Consider the following 19727-nt stretch of genomic DNA (forward strand, 5'->3'; position numbering starts at 1 on the left):
AACTTGATACAACTGTGGGAAGTATTGGAGGCAACATGGGCCAGCATCCCTGTGGAACGCTTTCACCCCTTGTAGAGTCCATGTCCTGATGAGTTGAGGCTGTTCTGAGGGCAGAAGGGAGAGCAACTCAATATTAGGTGTTCTTAATGTTTTGGATGCTCAGTGTGTGTGTGTGTGTGTGTGTGTGTGTGTGTGTGTGTGTGTGTGTGTGTGTATATGCACACACACACACACACATTGATCCTCCAACATAGCTCAAGTGTGTGTGTTGTCCCCTCTCCTTGTTTGAGGATCCAAAGGTGACAGAGTTGATCAACTGTCAGACAGATGGACACACACACACATTTCAACAGTAAATGATGTAAGCAGTGGAACAGGAACAGGAAGTGGTTGAGAAAGCTGTGGGCAGAAGAGGTCGCCTTCAACCACAGATGTAGGATACTGTTAACCCAGTGGTTATTCTAACTTTTTCAGCAGGGACCCCATTTTTTTTAGCCACAATTTCCGGCGACCCCTACCCACCCTGAACCTAATGACACCTTCAAATGGGTACATTTCAATTTTTACAAATAACCTGAAAATTATCACGTTCATCTCTTATCAAAATGAAAAGAAATACATTTACTCAATAAAATGCTATTTTTCTAATAATTTTTCTCAAAGGTTTGTATATTTTCCCAATACTCGGTAATCTTGATTATCTTTCATCTGCAGGAGGTAATATTAAGGCTATGTGAGGTTATAAACCTATAGTCAGGAGGTAATATTAAGGCTGGAGGTTATAAACCTACAGTCAGGAGGTAATATTAAGGCTAGAGGTTATAAACCTACAGTCAGGAGGTAATATTAAGGCTATGTGAGGTTATAAACCTACAGTCAGGAGGTAATATTAAGGCTAGAGGTTATAAACCTACAGTCAGGAGGTAATATTAAGGCTATGTGAGATTATAAACCTACAGTCAGGAGGTAATATTAAGGCTAGAGGTTATAAACCTACAGTCAGGAGGTAATATTAAGGCTATGTGAGGTTATAAACCTACAGTCAGGAGGTAATATTAAGGCTATGTGAGAGGTTATAAACCTACAGTCAAGAGGTAATATTAAGGCTATGTGAGAGGTTATAAACCTTCAGTCAGGAGGTAATATTAAGGCTATGTGAGGTTATAAACCTACAGTCAGGAGGTAATATTAAGGCTAGAGGTTATAAACCTACAGTCAGGAGGTAATATTAAGGCTAGAGGTTATAAACCTACAGTCAGGAGGTAATATTAAGGCTATGTGAGGTTATAAACCTACAGTCAGGAGGTAATATTAAGGCTAGAGGTTATAAACCTACAGTCAGGAGGTAATATTAAGGTTATGTGAGGTTATAAACCTACAGTCAGGAGGTAATATTAAGGTTATGTGAGGTTATAAACCTACAGTCAGGAGGTAATATTAAGGCTATGTGAGGTTATAAACCTACAGTCAGGAGGTAATATTAAGGCTATGTGAGGTTATAAACCTACAGTCAGGAGGTAATATTAAGGCTAGAGGTTATAAACCTACAGTCAGGAGGTAATATTAAGGCTAGAGGTTATAAACCTACAGTCAGGAGGTAATATTAAGGCTATGTGAGGTTATAAACCTACAGTCAGGAGGTAATATTAAGACTAGAGGTTATAAACCTACAGTCAGGAGGTAATATTAAGGCTAGAGGTTATAAACCTATAGTCAGGAGGTAATATTAAGGCTAGAGGTTATAAACCTACAGTCAGGAGGTAATATTAAGGCTAGAGGTTATAAACCTACAGTCAGGAGGTAATATTAAGGTTATGTGAGGTTATAAACCTACAGTCAGGAGGTAATATTAAGGCTAGAGGTTATAAACCTATAGTCAGGAGGTAATATTGAGGCTGTGAGGTTATAAACCTACAGTCAGGAGGTAATATTAAGGCTATGTGAGGTTATAAATTTACAGTCAGGAGGTAATAGTAAGGCTAGAGGTTATAAACCTACAGTCAGGAGGTAATATTAAGGTTATGTGAGAGGTTATAAACCTACAGTCAGGAGGTAATATTAAGTCTATGTGAGAGGTTATAAACCTACAGTCAGGAGGTAATATTAAGGCTAGAGGTTATAAACCTACAGTCAGGAGGTAATATTAAGGCTATGTGAGGTTATAAACCTAGTCAGGAGGTAATAGTAAGGCTAGAGGTTATAAACCTACAGTCAGGAGGTAATATTAAGGCTATGTGAGGTTATAAACCTACAGTCAGGAGGTAATATTAAGGCTAGAGGTTATAAACCTACAGTCAGGAGGTAATATTAAGGTTATGTGAGGTTATAAACCTACAGTCAGGAGGTAATATTAAGGCTATGTGAGGTTATAAACCTACAGTCAGGAGGTAATATTAAGGCTATGTGAGGTTATAAACCTACAGTCAGGAGGTAATATTAAGGCTAGAGGTTATAAACCTACAGTCAGGAGGTAATATTAAGGCTATGTGAGGTTATAAACCTACAGTCAGGAGGTAATATTAAGACTAGAGGTTATAAACCTACAGTCAGGAGGTAATATTAAGGCTAGAGGTTATAAACCTACAGTCAGGAGGTAATATTAAGGCTAGAGGTTATAAACCTACAGTCAGGAGGTAATATTAAGGCTAGAGGTTATAAACCTACAGTCAGGAGGTAATATTAAGGCTAGAGGTTATAAACCTACAGTCAGGAGGTAATATTAAGGCTATGTGAGGTTATAAACCTACAGTCAGGAGGTAATATTAAGGCTAGAGGTTATAAACCTATAGTCAGGAGGTAATATTAAGGCTAGAGGTTATAAACCTATAGTCAGGAGGTAATATTAAGGCTAGAGGTTATAAACCTATAGTCAGGAGATAATATTAAGGCTAGAGGTTATAAACCTACAGTCAGGAGGTAATATTAAGGCTATGTGAGGTTATAAACCTACAGTCAGGAGGTAATATTAAGGATAGAGGTTATAAACCTACAGTCAGGAGGTAATATTAAGGCTATGTGAGGTTATAAACCTACAGTCAGGAGGTAATATTAAGGCTATGTGAGGTTATAAACCTACAGTCAGGAGGTAATATTAAGGCTGTGAGGTTATAAACCTACAGTCAGGAGGTAATATTAAGGCTAGAGGTTATAAACCTACAGTCAGGAGGTAATATTAAGGCTATGTGAGGTTATAAACCTACAGTCAGGAGGTAATATTAAGGCTAGAGGTTATAAACCTACAGTCAGGAGGTAATATTAAGGTTATGTGAGGTTATAAACCTACAGTCAGGAGGTAATATTAAGGTTATGTGAGGTTATAAACCTACAGACAGGAGGTAATATTAAGGCTATGTGAGGTTATAAACCTACAGTCAGGAGGTAATATTAAGGCTATGTGAGGTTATAAACCTACAGTCAGGAGGTAATATTAAGGCTAGAGGTTATAAACCTACAGTCAGGAGGTAATATTAAGGCTAGAGGTTATAAACCTACAGTCAGGAGGTAATATTAAGGCTATGTGAGGTTATAAACCTACAGTCAGGAGGTAATATTAAGACTAGAGGTTATAAACCTACAGTCAGGAGGTAATATTAAGGCTAGAGGTTATAAACCTATAGTCAGGAGGTAATATTAAGGCTAGAGGTTATAAACCTACAGTCAGGAGGTAATATTAAGGCTAGAGGTTATAAACCTACAGTCAGGAGGTAATATTAAGGTTATGTGAGGTTATAAACCTACAGTCAGGAGGTAATATTAAGGCTAGAGGTTATAAACCTATAGTCAGGAGGTAATATTAAGGCTGTGAGGTTATAAACCTACAGTCAGGATGTAATATTAAGGCTATGTGAGGTTATAAATCTACAGTCAGGAGGTAATAGTAAGGCTAGAGGTTATAAACCTACAGTCAGGAGGTAATATTAAGGTTATGTGAGAGGTTATAAACCTACAGTCAGGAGGTAATATTAAGTCTATGTGAGAGGTTATAAACCTACAGTCAGGAGGTAATATTAAGGCTGTGTGAGAGGTTATAAACCTACAGTCAGGAGGTAATATTAAGGCTATGTGAGAGGTTATAAACCTACAGTCAGGAGGTAATATTAAGGCTGTGTGAGAGGTTATAAACCTACAGTCAGGAGGTAATATTAAGGCTATGTGAGAGGTTATAAACCTACAGTCAGGAGGTAATATTAAGGCTATGTGAGAGGTTGTAAACCTACAGTCAGGAGGTAATATTAAGGCTATGTGAGAGGTTATAAACCTATAGTCAGGAGGTAATATTAAGGCTATGTGAGAGGTTATAAACCTACAGTCAGGAGGTAATATTAAGGCTATGTGAGAGGTTATAAACCTACAGTCAGGAGGTAATATTAAGGCTATGTGAGAGGTTATAAACCTACAGTCAGGAGGTAATATTAAGGCTATGTGAGAGGTTATAAACCTACAGTCAGGAGGTAATATTAAGGCTAGAGGTTATAAACCTACAGTCAGGAGGTAATATTAAGGTTATGTGAGGTTATAAACCTACAGTCAGGAGGTAATAAAGCTACAGAGTTCAGATTTCACTTCTATTTATTTTCAACTCTCCATTTCAAAGGTTTTCTTTTATTGAATTAAACTCCGACATTGTCCTTTTTTTATTGTCTTTTATTTAACCCTTTATTTGACCAGGTAAGTTGACTGATAACCCGTTCTCATTTACAGCAACGACCTGGGGAATAGTTACAGGGGAGAGGAAGGGGATGATTGAGCCAAGTGGAAGCCTCAGTGGATTGACATCAACTTTTTAGAGAGTTGCTGCGGTTGGGTAAAGTCTGTGTGTATGTTGTTTACATGTTGTTAACGTGTTGTATGTTCTCTCCTGTAGGATGCGCGTGTCAGAGAGGTGCTGGGATTGGGTACACCAGGCGAGGGCGGCGTTGCCGTGGAGGGGAAGCTGGTAACGGTCGTCCACGGCAACGACCTGGTCAACGTATCCTTCCTCAACTTCCAGGCCATGCAGGAAGACACCGCCAAGGTTACCATGGAAACCCCTCCTCTCTCTCTCTCTCTCTCTCTCTCTCTCTCTCCTCCCCTTTCCTCATCTCTCCCATCTCATCCCTCCTCTCTGTCACAACATTCTTCGTCTTCAGAAGAAATAGAGAAATCGTTGTCTGAGAATGTGGACTAATACGCAGTAGAGTTGGTGCTCATCATCTTAATTTATTTAAATGACGTTGAAAAGAACGACGAATGACAGTTTTGCAGGCTATAACGCAGTGCAAAAACAATATCCCACAAAAGACAAACACAAACACACCCTCATATATGGGACTCTCAATCAAAGGCAAATAGACAACACCTGCCTTCAATTGAGAGTCCCAACCCCAATGAACCCAAACATAGAAACAGACACACTAGACTCAACATAGAATACATGAAACTCAAACAGTGCCCAAAAACCCCGGAATACTAAATCAAATGCCCTTACAACAAAAACACCACCCTGAACCACATAAAACAAATACCCTCTGCCACGTCCTGACCAAACTACAATACTAATTAACCCTTATACTGGCCAGGACGTGACACTCCCCTCTCATCCCTCCTCCCCTCTCATCTCTCCTCTCATCTCTCTCCTCCGCTCTCATCTCTCCTCATCTCTCTCCTCCCCTCTCATTTCTCCTCATCTCATCTCTCCTCCCCTCTCATCTCTCCTCATCTCTCCTCCCCTCTCATCTCTCTCCTCCCCTCTCATCTCTCTCCTCCCCTCATCTCTCTCCTCCCCTCCCCTCTCTCCTCCCCTCCCCTCTCATATCTCCTCCCCTCTCATCTCTCTCCTCCCCTCCCCTCTCATCTCTCCTCCCCTCTCTCCTCTCCTCCCCTCTCATCTCTCTCCTCTCCTCCCCTCTCATCTCGCTCTCTTTCTTTCTATATAGGGAATAGGGAGCCAGCCCTGGTCTATAGTAGTGCACTATATAGGGAATAAGGAGCCAGCCCTGGTCTATAGTAGTGCACTATATAGGGAATAGGGAGCCAGCCCTGGTCTATAGTAGTGCACTATATAGGGAATAGGGAGCCAGCCCTGGTCTATAGTAGTGCACTATATAGGGAATAGGGAGCCAGCCCTGGTCTATAGTAGTGCACTATTTGGGAATAGGGAGCCAGCCCTGGTCTAAAGTAGTGCACTATATAGGGCATAGGGTGCCAGCCCTGGTCTAAAGTAGTGCACTATATAGGGAATAGGGTGCCAGACCTGGTCTAAAGTAGTGCACTATATAGGGGATAGGGTGCCAGCCCTGGTCTAACGTGTGTGTGGCGGTAATACGGTTATGATTGTAATGGCTGATCGTGTGTGTATTGCTGTATTTATGAATCATTGTTAACTGTGTGTGTGTGTGTGTGTGTGTGTGTGTGTGTATTTATGAATCATTGTTAACTGTGTGTGTGTGTGTGTGTGTGTGTGTGTGTGTGTGTGTGTGTGTGTGTGTGTGTGTGTGTGTGTGTGTGTGTGTATTTATGAATCATTGTTAACTGTGTGTGTTCAGGTGTGGACAGAGGAGCTCTTTAAACTAGCCACAAACATTCTGTCCCAGAATGCATCTCGCAACACCTTCCTCCTCAAAGCGTAAGTCGTGTGTATGTATCTCATTCATACAGTATTCTACCCACAGTGCAAGTTATTTGATGATTTCTCCCTTTCTCTCTGTCTCATCTCTCTCTGTCTCCTCTCTCTCTGTCTCCCCTCTCTCTGTCTCCCGCCCCTCTCTCCTCTCTCTCTGTCTCCCGCCCCTCTCAGGTACACCAAGTTAAAGTTGCAAGTGAATCAAGATGGAAAGATTCCAGTGAAGAAGTGAGACACACACTTCTGCTGTTCCTGACGGAACTCTACTTCCTTTTTCAGTTTCATTTTCTCTGTCTCTCTGTCTCTCTCTGTCTCTCTCTGTCTCTCTCTGTCTCTCTCTGTCTCTCTCTGTCTCTCTCTCTGTCTCTCTCTCTCTGTCTCGCTCTGTGTCTCTGTCTCTCTCTGTCTCTCTCTGTCTCTCTCTGTGTCTCTCTCTGTCTCTCTCTGTCTCTCTCTGTCTCTCTCAGTGTAACTAGCCAATGTAATGGTTGGTTTCCAAACTAAATGAAACATGGTTAGGTCAACTTCATTATTACACCCAATTTAGTTTGAAAGTGTAAGAATCTAAAGATAACAAATGCCCTCCCTCCCTCCATCCCTCTAAATTTCAATTCATTTTAAATGCTTTATTAGCATGACAAAATCTTATTTTGTTGCCAAAACAAGTGTCTTGAACAATCCTGTCTCCATCTCTCCCTCCGTCTGTCTCTCAGCATTCTCAAGATGTTCTCTGACAAGAAGAGAGTGGAGACAGCTCTGGAACACTGCGGTCTGGTCACCAACAAGGTAATCAATCACAGATATATACAGTGGGGGAAAAAAGTATTTAGTCAGCCACCAATTGTGCAAGTTCTCCCACTTAAAAAGATGAGAGAGGCCTGTAATTTTCATCATAGGTACACTTCAACGATGACAGACAAAATGAGAAAAAAAAATCCAGAATATCACATTGTAGGATTTTTTATGAATTTATTCGCAAATTATGGTGGAAAATAAGTATTTGGTCAATAACAAAAGTCTTTCTCAATACTTTGTTATATACCCTTTGTTGGCAATGACACAGGTCAAACGTTTTCTGTAAGTCTTCACAAGGTTTTCACACACTGTTGCTGGTACTTTGGCACATTCCGCCATGCAGATCTCCTCTAGAGCAGTGATGTTTTGGGGCTGTCGCTGGGCAACACTGACTTTCAACTCCCTCCAAAGATTTTCTATGGGGTTGAGATCTGGAGACTGGCTAGGCCACTCCAGGACCTTGAAATGCTTCTTACGAAGCCACTCCTTTGTAGCCCGGGCGGTGTGTTTGGGATCATTGTCATGCTGAAAGACCCAGCCATGTTTCATCTTCAATGCCCTTGCTGATGGAAGGAGGTTTTCACTCAAAATCTCACGATACATGGCCCCATTCATTCTTTCCTTTACAAGGATCAGTCGTGCTGGTCCCTTTGCAGAAAAACAGCCACAAAGCATGATGTTTCCACCCCCATGCTTCACAGTAGGTATGGTGTTCTTTGGATGCAACTCAGCATTCTTTGTCCTCCAAACACGACGAGTTGAGTTTTTACCAAAAAGTTCTATTTTGGTTTCATCTGACCATATGACATTCTCCCAATCCTCTTCTGGATCATCCAAATGCTCTCTAGCAAACTTCAGACGGGCCTGGACATGTACTGGCTTAAGCAGGGGGACACGTCTGGCACTGCAGGATTTGAGTCCCTGGCGGCGTAGTGTGTTACTGATGGTAGGCTTTGTTACTTTGGTCCCAGCTCTCTGCAGGTCATTCACTAGGTCCCCCCGTGTGGTTCTGGGATTTTTGCTCACCGTTCTTGTGATAATTTTGACCCCACGGGGTGAGATCTTGCGTGGAACCCCAGATCGAGGGAGATTATCAGTGGTCTTGTATGTCTTCCATTTCTTAATAATTGTTCCCACAGTTGATTTCTTCAAACCAAGCTGCTTACCTATTGCAGATTCAGTCTTCCCAGCCTGGTGCAGGTCTACAATTTTGTTTCTGGGGTCTTTTGACAGCTCTTTGGTCTTGGCCATAGTGGAGTTTGGAGTGTGACTGTTTGAGGTTGTGGACAGGTGTCTTTTATATTGATAACAAGTTCAAACAGGTGCCATTAATACAGGTAACGAGTGGAGGACAGAGGAGCCTCTTAAAGAAGAAGTTACAGGTCTGTGAGAGCCAGAAATCTTGCTTGTTTGTAGGTGACCAAATACTTATTTTCCACCATAATTTGCGAATAAATTCATAAAAAATCCTACATGTGATTTTCTGGATTTTTTTTCCTCATTTTGTCTGTCATAGCTGACGTGTACCTATGATGAAAATTACAGGCCTCTCTCATCTTTTTAAGTGGGAGAACTTGCACAATTGGTGGCTGACTAAATACTTTTTTTCCCCACTGTATACCTTTACATCATAACTGATCCATAATGCTTCATTTACCCAGAGTCATCAATACCTTCATCTTTATTGATAAAACAATACATGCATGTATAGTGCTGGTCTAGGATCAGGTCCCCCCCCCCCCCCTGTAATTCATTATAATTTATAAGGTCAAACTGCTCCTAGACCAGCACTATTTATCTGATGTTGGTTTTAAGGGCAGCAGCGTGTGAACTGCTGAGAGCTATGCACAGTCATGTTCAAAGGTCAGCTTCTGTTTCCTCCGTAATCAGGTGGTGTCCCCTTGTCGTTGACCTCTGTCCATTTCTCCCTACGCACGCATGCACACGCACGCACACACACCAGTGCCTTGGCAACATAGTGTGTTGCCCTGGTAACTGTTGGCCAGTCTTAGCAGGCCTGTGTGTTATTGTCCTATGCTGCCTCCTGCTGGTAGGACTGGTAAACTGACTGGTAAAGAGCAACTGCCTCTAAAAACCAACTTCTCATTTAGAAAACAGCCCAATCTGGCATCGATATGAGTCAGGAAAGGTTTATTCTACTGTCAAAATTCACTACAAAGTGTAAATGGGATCATTTTGGTCATAAAGTCAGTCTCGTTCAAAACTGAGTTTTGTGAGATTTGTGGTCAAGACTGCATTACAAAGCAAATTAATGTTGGATTCACTTCAATGCTGCACACATGCCCACAGCTGGGAGCACATAGGTCATCATCAATTTGGAATGCAGTTGCACGCAACCCGATCCTAATGCCTGTGGGAAATTTGGGTTGACTTTGGATATCTCTATGGGACTAGTTAGGGACCATGGGTAAATTGGATATCTCTATGGGACTAGTTAGGGACCATGGGTAAATTGGATATCTCCATGGGACTAGTTAGGGACCATGGGTAATTTGGGTTGACTTTGGATATCTCTATGGGACTAGTTAGGGACCATGGGTAAATTGGGTTGACTTTGGATATCTCTATGGGACTAGTTAGGGACCATGGGTAATTTGGGTTGACTTTGGATATCTCTATGGGACTAGTTAGGGACCATGGGTAAATTGGGTTGACTTTGGATATCTCTATGGGACTAGTTAGGGACCATGGGTAATTTGGGTTGACTTTGGATATCTCTATGGGACTAGTTAGGGACCATGGGTAAATTGGATATCTCTATGGGACTAGTTAGGGACCGTGGGTAAATTACACAACGTACATGGGACAACATGTTAGAATTCCGCTAGTCTATAAGTTGTAGAAATTCATATACAAATATTGAAAGCATTTAATGAGAACTAAAAGGTGTGCAACAGGAAAATACTGTCTCATTTACATTGTGTAATTTATTAACTATCCCCGGAGATAAGCTGTCCAAAGTTTAAGTGACTTTGCCACGGTCGCACACCAGCCGGCTGACGCTGATTTTCCAAAATAATTGGTCTAACTCTTCCCACCTTTTGAACACCCCGAAACCACACCCCTAAACCAACTCTCATCTGTCAGCGTTTCTTAATGAACCAAATGTAAAACGAGACCGAATCAGGAAGTGCAGTCTCCCCTTTAAGGATTCTTCTACACATTTATCTAACTACAGCTGTGCATTAGGAACTGACTCCAGATCAGCCTTTACACTAACCATGTTAACCTCTCTAGGGGGTGTAGGACGCTACCGTCCTACCTGGCCAACATCCAGTGAAATTGCAGAGCGCCAAATTCAAAAACAGAAATACTCATAAAAATTCATGAAACATGCAAGTGTTATACATCGGTTTAAAGATGAACTTCTTGTTAATCCAACTATAGTGTCAGATTTCAAAAATACTTTACGGCGAAAGCAAACCATGCGATTATCTGAGAACAACGCCCAGCAGACAAATCAATACAAACAGTAACCAGCCAAGTAGAGGAGTAACAAAAGTCAGAAATAGCGATAAAATGTATCACTTACCTTTGATGATCTTCATATGGTTACACTCACAAGACTCCCTGTTACACAATAAATGTTTGTTTTGTTCGATAAAGTCCGTCTTTATATTCAAAAACCTCCATTTTGTTGGTGCGTTTTGTTCAGTATTCCATTGGAACAAAGCGCGATCACCACAGACAGACGAAAAATTTAAAAAGTACCATAACAGTTCGTAGAAACATGTCAAACGATGTTTATAATCAATCCTCAGGTTATTTTTGTCATAAATAATCGATCATATTTCAACCGGACAATAACTTCGTCAATAGAAAAGGAAAAACAAGAAAGGCACGCTCCCGGTCACGCGCAGGATGTCTGGAAATTTCCACTGTCCTCTCAAAGTGGTGTTTCTCCCTCATTTTTCAGATTAAAAGCCTGAAACAATGCCTAAAGACTGGCCACATGTTGTGGAAGCCATAGAGATCGTGAACTGGGTCATAAGTCTTTGTATGGTGGATAGGCTTTCAATGGAAAAACAGCCATTTCAAAATAATAGTACTTCCTGGATGGATTTTCCTCAGGTTTTGCCTGCCATATCAGTTCTATTATACTCACAGGCATTATTTTAACAGTTTTGGAAACTTTTGACTGTTTTCTATCCAAATCTACCAATTATATGCATATCCTAGCTTCTGGGCCTGAGTAGCAGGCAGTTTACTTTGGGCACGCTTTTCATCCAAAATTCTGAATGCTGCCCCCTACCCTAGTGAGGTTAATGTATTGCATTATGTCTTCTGTCAGCTGACTCCAGATCAGTCGCCCATAGTTCTGGACTACCCAACAGATAGAGGCCTTTCGACTGACTCTTCTCTTCTCTCCCCCCTCATCTCTCCCTCCCTTTCTCCATCCCCTCTCCACCTCCATCCCTCTCTCCATCCCTCTCTCCACCATCCCTCTCTCATCCCCCCTCCACCTCCATCCCCCTCTCATCCCCCCTCCACCTCCATCCCTCTCTCCATCCCCCCTCACCTCCATCCCTCTCTCCACCATCCCTCTCTCATCCCACCTCCATCCCTCTCTCCACCTCCATCCCCTCTCCACCATCCCTCTCTCCATCCCCTCTCCACCTCCATCCCCTCTCCACCTCCATCCCCTCTCTCCATCCCCTCTCCACCTCCATCCCCTCTCCACCTCCATCCCCTCTCCACCTCCACCTCCATCCCCTCTCCACCTCCATCCCTCTCTCCAGGCAGAGGGAATTAAGCCAGACGACTTTACTTGTGATATGTTCCAGAGCTTTCTCCACAGTCTCTGTCTCCGACCTGAGATAGAACGCATCTTCGTAGAGCTGTGAGTCTCACACACACACACACACACACACACACACACACACAAACTCATGAATGCGCACACAAACATACTCACACACACACGCTTGAATATACACACACACACACACACACACACACACACACACACACACACACACAGTTACTCGCTGTATACATCCTCTCTCATACAGTGTTAGACACATTATTAAATCAAACAACGCAACAAACCATAACCTAATCTCTCTCTAACCAACTCTATGCCTGCTCTACCAACCTAATCTCTCTCTAAACAACTCTATGCCTGCTCTACCAACCTAATCTCTCTCTAACCAACTCTATGCCTGCTCTACCAACCTAATCTCTCTCTAACCAACTCCATGCCTGCTCTACCAACCTAATCTCTCTCTAACCAACTCTATGCCTGCTCTACCAACCTAATCTCTCTCTAACCAACTCTATGCCTGCTCTACCAACCTAATCTCTCTCTCTAACCAACTCTATGCCTGCTCTACCAACCTAATCTCTCTCTCTAACCAACTCTATGCCTGCTCTACCAACCTAATCTCTCTCTAACAACTCTATGCCTGCTCTACCAACCTAATCTCTCTCTAACCAACTCTATGCCTGCTCTACCAACCTAATCTCTCTCTCTAACCAACTCTATGCCTGCTCTACCAACCTAATCTTTCTCTAACCAACTCTATGCCTGCTCTACCAACCTAATCTCTCTCTAACCAACTCTATGCCTGCTCTACCAACCTAATCTCTCTCTCTAACCAACTCCATGCCTGCTCTACCAACCTAATCTCTCTCTCTAACCAACTCCATGCCTGCTCTACCAACCTAATCTCTCTCTCTAACCAACTCCATGCCTGCTCTACCAACCTAATCTCTCTCTCTAACCAACTCCATGCCTGCTCCATCTCTCCCTCCCAGTGGTTCTAAGGGGAAGCCCTTCCTCTCCCTGGATCAGTTGACAGACTTTATAAACCGTCGTCAGAGAGACTCTCGTCTCAACGAGGTGCTGTATCCTCCGCTGAAGAGAGAGCAGATCAGACAACTGATGGAGAAATACCAGAGCAATGCGAGCCAACTGGAGAGAGGTGAGGGGGGAGTAATGCCAGCCAGCTGGAGAGGGGTGAGGGGGAGTAATGCCAGCCAGCTGGAGAGAGGTGAGGGGGGAGTAATACCAGCCAGCTGGAGAGAGGTGAGGGGTGAGGGGGGAGCAATGCCAGCCAGCTGGAGAGAGGTGAGGGGGGAGTAATGCCAGCCAGCTGGGGAGGGGTGAGGGGAGGGAGGGGGAGTAATACCAGCCAGCTGGAGAGGGGTGAGGGAGGAGTAATGCCAGCCAGCTGGAGAGAGGTGAGGGGTGAGGGGGGGGAGGGGGAGCAATGCCAGCCAGCTGGAGAGAGGTGAGGGGGGAGTAATGCCAGCCAACTGGAGAGAGGTGAGGGGGGAGTAATGCCAGCCAGCTGGAGAGGGGTGAGGGGGGAGTAATGCCAGCCAGCTGGAGAGAGGTGAGGGGGGAGTAATGCCAGCCAGCTGGAGAGGGGTGAGGGGGGAGTAATGCCAGCCAGCTGGAGAGAGGTGAGGGGTGAGGGGGGAAGGGGGAGCAATGCCAGCCAGCTGGAGAGAGGTGAGGGGGGAGTAATGCCAGCCAGCTGGAGAGGGGTGAGGGGAGGGAGGGGGAGTAATACCAGCCAGCTGGAGAGGGGTGAGGGGAGGGAGGGGGAGTAATGGGGTGTGTTCATGATGATATATTTGACTTGATGTTCTGGTTGATGTGGTGCTGCTGATATTACCTCTGGTTTGATGTCTGTTTGAGCCAAAGACACATTTCCACATTACATGACAATAAAGGTATTAGTTTCTAGTTGTCTGATCTTCTCTCCCTCGACCCCTCCATCTCTCTCTCTTTCTCTCTCTCACGCGCTCTCTCTCTCTCTCTCCCTCGACCCCCCCCCCTCTCTCCCTCGACCCCACCTCTCTCTCTCTCTCTCTGTCTCTCTCCCTCGACCCCCCCCCTCTCTCTCTCCCTCGACCCCCCCTCTCTCTCTCCCTCGACCCCCCCCTCCCACCTCTCTCTCTCTCTCTCTCTCTCTCTCCCTCGACCCCCCTCCCTCTCTCTCCCTCCGTCTCTCCCTCGACCCCCCTCCATCTCTCTCTCTCCGTCTCTCTCTCCCTCGACCCCTCCATCTCTCTTTCTCTCTCTCACGCTCTCTCTCTCCCTCGACCCCCCCCTCTCTCTCCCTCGATTCCCCCCCCCCACCTCTCTCCCTCGACCCCCCTCCATCTCTCCGTCTCTCTCTCCCTCGACCCCCCCTCCATCTCTCCGTCTCTCTCTCCCTCGACCCCTCCATCTCTCTCTCTCCGTCTCCCCCCCCCTCTCTCTCTCTCCCCCCCCTCTCTCGACCCCCCCCCCTCCATCTTTCTCCGTCTCTCCAGATCAGATCAGTCTGATGGGGTTCAGTAGGTATCTAGGAGGAGAGGAGAATACTATCGTCCCTCCAGAGAGACTGGACATCATAGATGATATGAACCAGCCCCTGTCCCACTACTTTATCAACTCTTCCCACAACACATACCTCACAGGTACACACACACACAGACACACACACTGTTAAACACACAACACACCGTTAAACACACAACACACCGTTAAACACACACAACACACCTTTAAACACACAACACACATCACACTGTTAAACACACTGTTAACCTGTCTGGGCTAGGGGGCAGTATTTTCACGGCCGGATGAAAAACGTACCCAATTTAAACAGGTTACTACTCTGGCCCAGAAACTAGAGTATGCATATTATTAGTAGATTTGGATAGAAAACACTCTGAAGTTTGAATGGTGTCTGTGAGTATAACAGAACTCATATGGCAGGCAAAAACCTGAGAAAAATCCAAGCAGGAAGTGAAAAGTCTGGGAATTGTAGTTCTTCTTTTGATTCTCTATCGAAGCTCCAGTGTCTGTGGGGTGACGTTGCACTTCCTACGGCTTCCATTGGCTGTCTAAAGCCTTCAGAAAGTGGTTTGAGCATTTTCCTGTCACTGGGCAGAGTATAGGAGCTCAGTTACTGAGTGGTCTGCCTGGCAACAAAGGGATTGGATACGCTCGGTCCCGTGAGTGCGCCCCACCTTCTTTTTCTTCTTGAATGAATTTGCTATTGTCCGGTTGGAATATTATCGCAATTTTATGTTAAAAATACCATAAAGATTGATTTTAAACAGCGTTTGACATGCTTCTAAGTACGGTAATGGAACATTTTGACTTTTCGTCTCTCGTTCCGCGCTCGCGCGTTATGCCTTTGGATAAGGGATCTGTATGCACGAACAAAATGGAGGTATTTGGATATAAATATGGATTATTGGGAACAAAAACAACATTTCTTGTGGAAGTAGCAGTCCTGGGAGTGCATTCTGACGAAGATCAGCAAAGGTAATACAATATTTCTAATACTAATTCTGAGTTCAGGTTGCCCCGAATTTGGCGGGTGTCTGAATAGCTCGCCGTGATGGCTGAGCTATGTACTCAGAATTTAGAAAAATGTGCTTTCTCCGTAAAGCTATTATAAAATCTGACACAGCGGTTGCATAAAGGAGAGGTCTATCTATAATTCTTAAAATAATTGTTATGTATTTTGTTAACGTTTATGATGAGTATTTTTGTAAAATGATGTGCACATTCACCGGACGTTTTGGTGGGAATACATTTTCTGAATATCACACGCCAATGTAAAATGCTGTTTTTGGATATAAATATGAACTTTATCGAACAAAACATACGTATTGTGTAACATAATGTCCTAGGAGTGTCATCTGATGAAGATCGTCAAAGGTTAGTGCTTCATTTAGCTGTGTTTTTGGTTTTATTGACACATGTCCTTGCTTGGAAAATGGCTGTGTGATTATTTTTGTCTATGTACTCTCCTAACATAATCTAATGTTTTGCTTTCGCTGTAAAGCCTTTTTGAAATCGGACAATGTGGTTAGATTAACGAGAAGTTTATCTTTAAAATGGTGTAAAATAGTCGTATGTTTGAGAAAGTTGAATTATGACATTTTGTTGTTTTTGAATTTTCCGCCCTGATATTTCACTGGCTGTGTCCAGCGTCCCACCTAGAAGTTAACCACACACACACAACACACCGTTAAACACACAACACACTGTTAAACACACAACACACTGTTAAACACACACTGGCTGTGTCCAGCGTCCCACCTAGAAGTTAAACACACACAACACACTGTTAAACACACAACACACTGTTAAACACACACTGGCTGTGTCCAGCGTCCCACCTAGCCCATAGAAGTTAAACACACAACGCACTGTTAAACACACTGTTAAACACACTGTTAAACACACACACACTGTTAAACACACAACACACTGTTAAACACACTGTTAAACACACACTGTTAAACACACAACACACTGTTAAACACACAACACACTGTTAAACACACAACACACTGTTAAACACACACTGGCTGTGTCCAGCGTCCCACCTAGCCCATAGAAGTTAAACACACACAACACACTGTTAAACACACTGTTAAACACACACTGTTAAAACACACAACACACTGTTAAACACACAACACACTGTTAAACACACAACACACTGTTAAACACACACACACTTTTAAACACACACACACAACACACTGTTAAACACACAACACACTGTTAAACACACACACTGTTAAACACACACACACACAGACTGTTAAACACACAACACATACCTCACAGGTTAATACTGTACACACATACAGTGTCATTGGTGTAAAGGCGTCCCCTCCTCCTGTCCCCCAGTTGGTCAGCTGACAGGTCTGTCGTCAGTGGAGATGTATCGCCAGGTGTTACTGACTGGCTGTCGCTGTATAGAGCTGGACTGTTGGAAGGGACGGCCGCAGGATGAGGAACCTTACATCACACACGGCTTCACCATGACCACAGAGATACCCTTCAAGGTAGGTGTGTGTGTGTGAGACATAAACTTGAAGGTTTACCATAAGTCTGAAATGATTCCTAGATAGTGCTGCTCCTCACATCATTGTACTGCATTCTATATGATGTTCACCTGCCTAATATATTCTCTGTCTCTCTCTCTCTCTCTCTCTCTCTCTCTGTCTCTCTCTGTCTGTCTCTCTCTCTCTCTCTCTCTCTCTATCTCTCTGTGTCTCTCTCTCTCTCTCTGTGTCTCTCTCTCTCTGTGTCTCTCTCTCTGTGTCTCTCTCTCTGTGTGTCTCTCTCTGTGTGTCTCTCTCTCTGTGTCTCTCTCTCTCTCTGTGTGTCTCTCTCTCTCTCTCTCTCTGTCTCTCTCTCTCTCTTTCTGTGTGAAGGAGGTGATTGAAGCGATAGCAGAAAGTGCGTTCAAGACCTCTCCCTATCCCCTCATCCTCTCCTTCGAAAACCACGTTGACTCGTGAGTGAAGCATTCTGGGTAGTGAGAAGGGAAATCCTGAGAATTTACATAACCTTCAATTCAGTGGGCTTTATTGGCTTTATCTGAAACATACGCAACATATGCAACAAAGCAAATGAAATAGACAAAAAAAATAAAAAATTAACAAGGGAAACATTAGTAAACATTATACTCACAAAAGTTTTCAAATGTTATATTATGTTATCTGTCTGTCTCAGGGCGAAGCAGCAGGCCAAGATGGCGGAGTATTGTCGAAGTATCTTCGGAGACGCCCTCCTCATCGACCCTCTGGAGAAATACCCGGTGAGTCTGGGTCGGGGGTCAGAGGTCGGGGGTCAGAGGTCGGGGGTCAGAGGTCTGGGGTATCAAGCTCAGTTCCTGGAAGGCTGAGTGTCTGCAGATTCTCTGTCCCTGATTAGTTAGGAACTCCCCTCAGCAGGCCAGCTATTATTTGGACATTCAGTTGAAAGGAAACAACCGATTTAGCAGAGAGAAACACGGCCCTGGCTTAGCGGGAGGTAAACCGTGGGTCGGGGCTACATTAGGAGGCTGCTGAGGGGAGGACGGCTCATAATAATGGCTGGAACGGAGCGAATGGAACGGCATCAAACACCATGGAAACCATGGAAACCATGGAAACCGTACCTTTGATGTATTTGACACCATTCCACTCCAGCTGTTACCACGAGCCCGTCCTCCCCAATTAAGGTGCCACCAACCTCCTGTGAATTAGGAAAACTACTGATCCCAGCTCAGCCCTTACACTAGCCCTGTTAATGTATTGTATTATGTGTTCTCTAACAGCTGATCCCAGCTCAGCCCTTACACTAGCCCTATTAATGTATTGTATTATGTGTTCTCTAACAGCTGATCCCAGTTCAGCCCTTACACTAGCCCTGTTAATGTATTGTATTATGTGTTCTCTAACAGCTGATCCCAGTTCAGCCCTTACACTAGCCCTGTTAATGTATTGTATTATGTGTTCTCTAACAGCTGATCCCAGTTCAGCCCTTACACTAGCCCTGTTAATGTATTGTATTATGTGTTCTCTAACAGCTGATCCCAGCTCAGCCCTTACCGTCGCCCCAGGAGCTGCTGGGTAAGATCTTGATCAAAAACAAGAAGAAGCACCACCACAGAGCTTCCACCAGGGGCAGTCTGAGGAGGAGGACCGGAGAGACGGACAGTCTGGAACAGGCTTCACCTCTTAACGGTATTCACTGTCTACACACTCACACTGGAGCATGCTGGGGCGGCAGGTAGCCTAGTGGTTAGAGCAGGTAGCCTAGTGGTTAGAGCAGGTAGCCTAGTGGTTAGAGCGGGTAGCCTAGTGGTTAGAGCAGGTAGCCTAGTGGTTAGAGCAGGTAGCCTAGTGGTTAGAGCGGGTAGCCTAGTGGTTAGAGCGGGTAGCCTAGTGGTTAGAGCGGGTAGCCTAGTGGTTAGAGCGGGTAGCCTAGTGGTTAGAGCAGGTAGCCTAGTGCATTTCCATTTTAGTCATTTAGCAGACGCTCTTATCCAGAGCGACTTACAGTAGTGAATGCATACATTTCATTAAAAAAAATGTTCCCGTACTGGTCCCCCGTGGGAATCAAACCCACTACCCTGGCGTTGCAAACGCTATGCTCTACCAACTGAGCCACACGGGACCTAGTGGTTAGAGCAGGTAGCCTAGTGGTTAGAGCAGGTAGCCTAGTGGTTAGAGCAGGTAGCCTAGTGGTTAGAGCAGGTAGCCTAGTGGTTAGAGCGGGTAGCCTAGTGGTTAGAGCAGGTAGCCTAGTGGTTAGAGACGGGTAGCCTAGTGGTTAGAGACGGGTAGCCTAGTGGTTAGAGACGGTAGCCTAGTGGTTAGAGACGGTAGCCTGGTGGTTAGAGACGGTAGCCTGGTGGTTAGAGCGGGTAGCCTGGTGGTTAGAGCGGGTAGCCTAGTGGTTAGAGCGGGTAGCCTAGTGGTTAGAGCGGGTAGCCTAGTGGTTAGAGCGGGTAGCCTAGTGATTAGAGCAGGGTAGCCTAGTGGTTAGAGCAGGTAGCCTAGTGGTTAGAGCAGG

At 44.4% G+C, this 19727-nt stretch overlaps 1 protein-coding gene across 2 annotated transcripts in view; it reads left to right on the forward strand.

The window, feature by feature from the left end:
* Window positions 1-4864: 4864 nt before the first annotated feature.
* Window positions 4865-19727, forward strand: part of LOC115184997 (1-phosphatidylinositol 4,5-bisphosphate phosphodiesterase beta-3) — a gene marked incomplete at its 5' end in the record, with an annotated part of 42049 nt that continues 27186 nt past the window's right edge. For both annotated transcript variants that reach the window (XM_029745590.1, XM_029745591.1), the window contains 11 exon segments: window positions 4865-5014; window positions 6525-6604; window positions 6776-6829; window positions 7315-7387; window positions 12157-12257; window positions 13175-13341; window positions 14684-14830; window positions 17070-17227; window positions 17600-17682; window positions 17901-17985; window positions 18739-18895. In XM_029745590.1, coding sequence (XP_029601450.1) covers window positions 4865-5014; window positions 6525-6604; window positions 6776-6829; window positions 7315-7387; window positions 12157-12257; window positions 13175-13341; window positions 14684-14830; window positions 17070-17227; window positions 17600-17682; window positions 17901-17985; window positions 18739-18895 — 1255 coding nt within the window.

This window comes from Salmo trutta, unplaced genomic scaffold (assembly GCF_901001165.1).
Source record: "Salmo trutta unplaced genomic scaffold, fSalTru1.1, whole genome shotgun sequence".
Classification (NCBI taxonomy): domain Eukaryota; kingdom Metazoa; phylum Chordata; class Actinopteri; order Salmoniformes; family Salmonidae; genus Salmo; species Salmo trutta.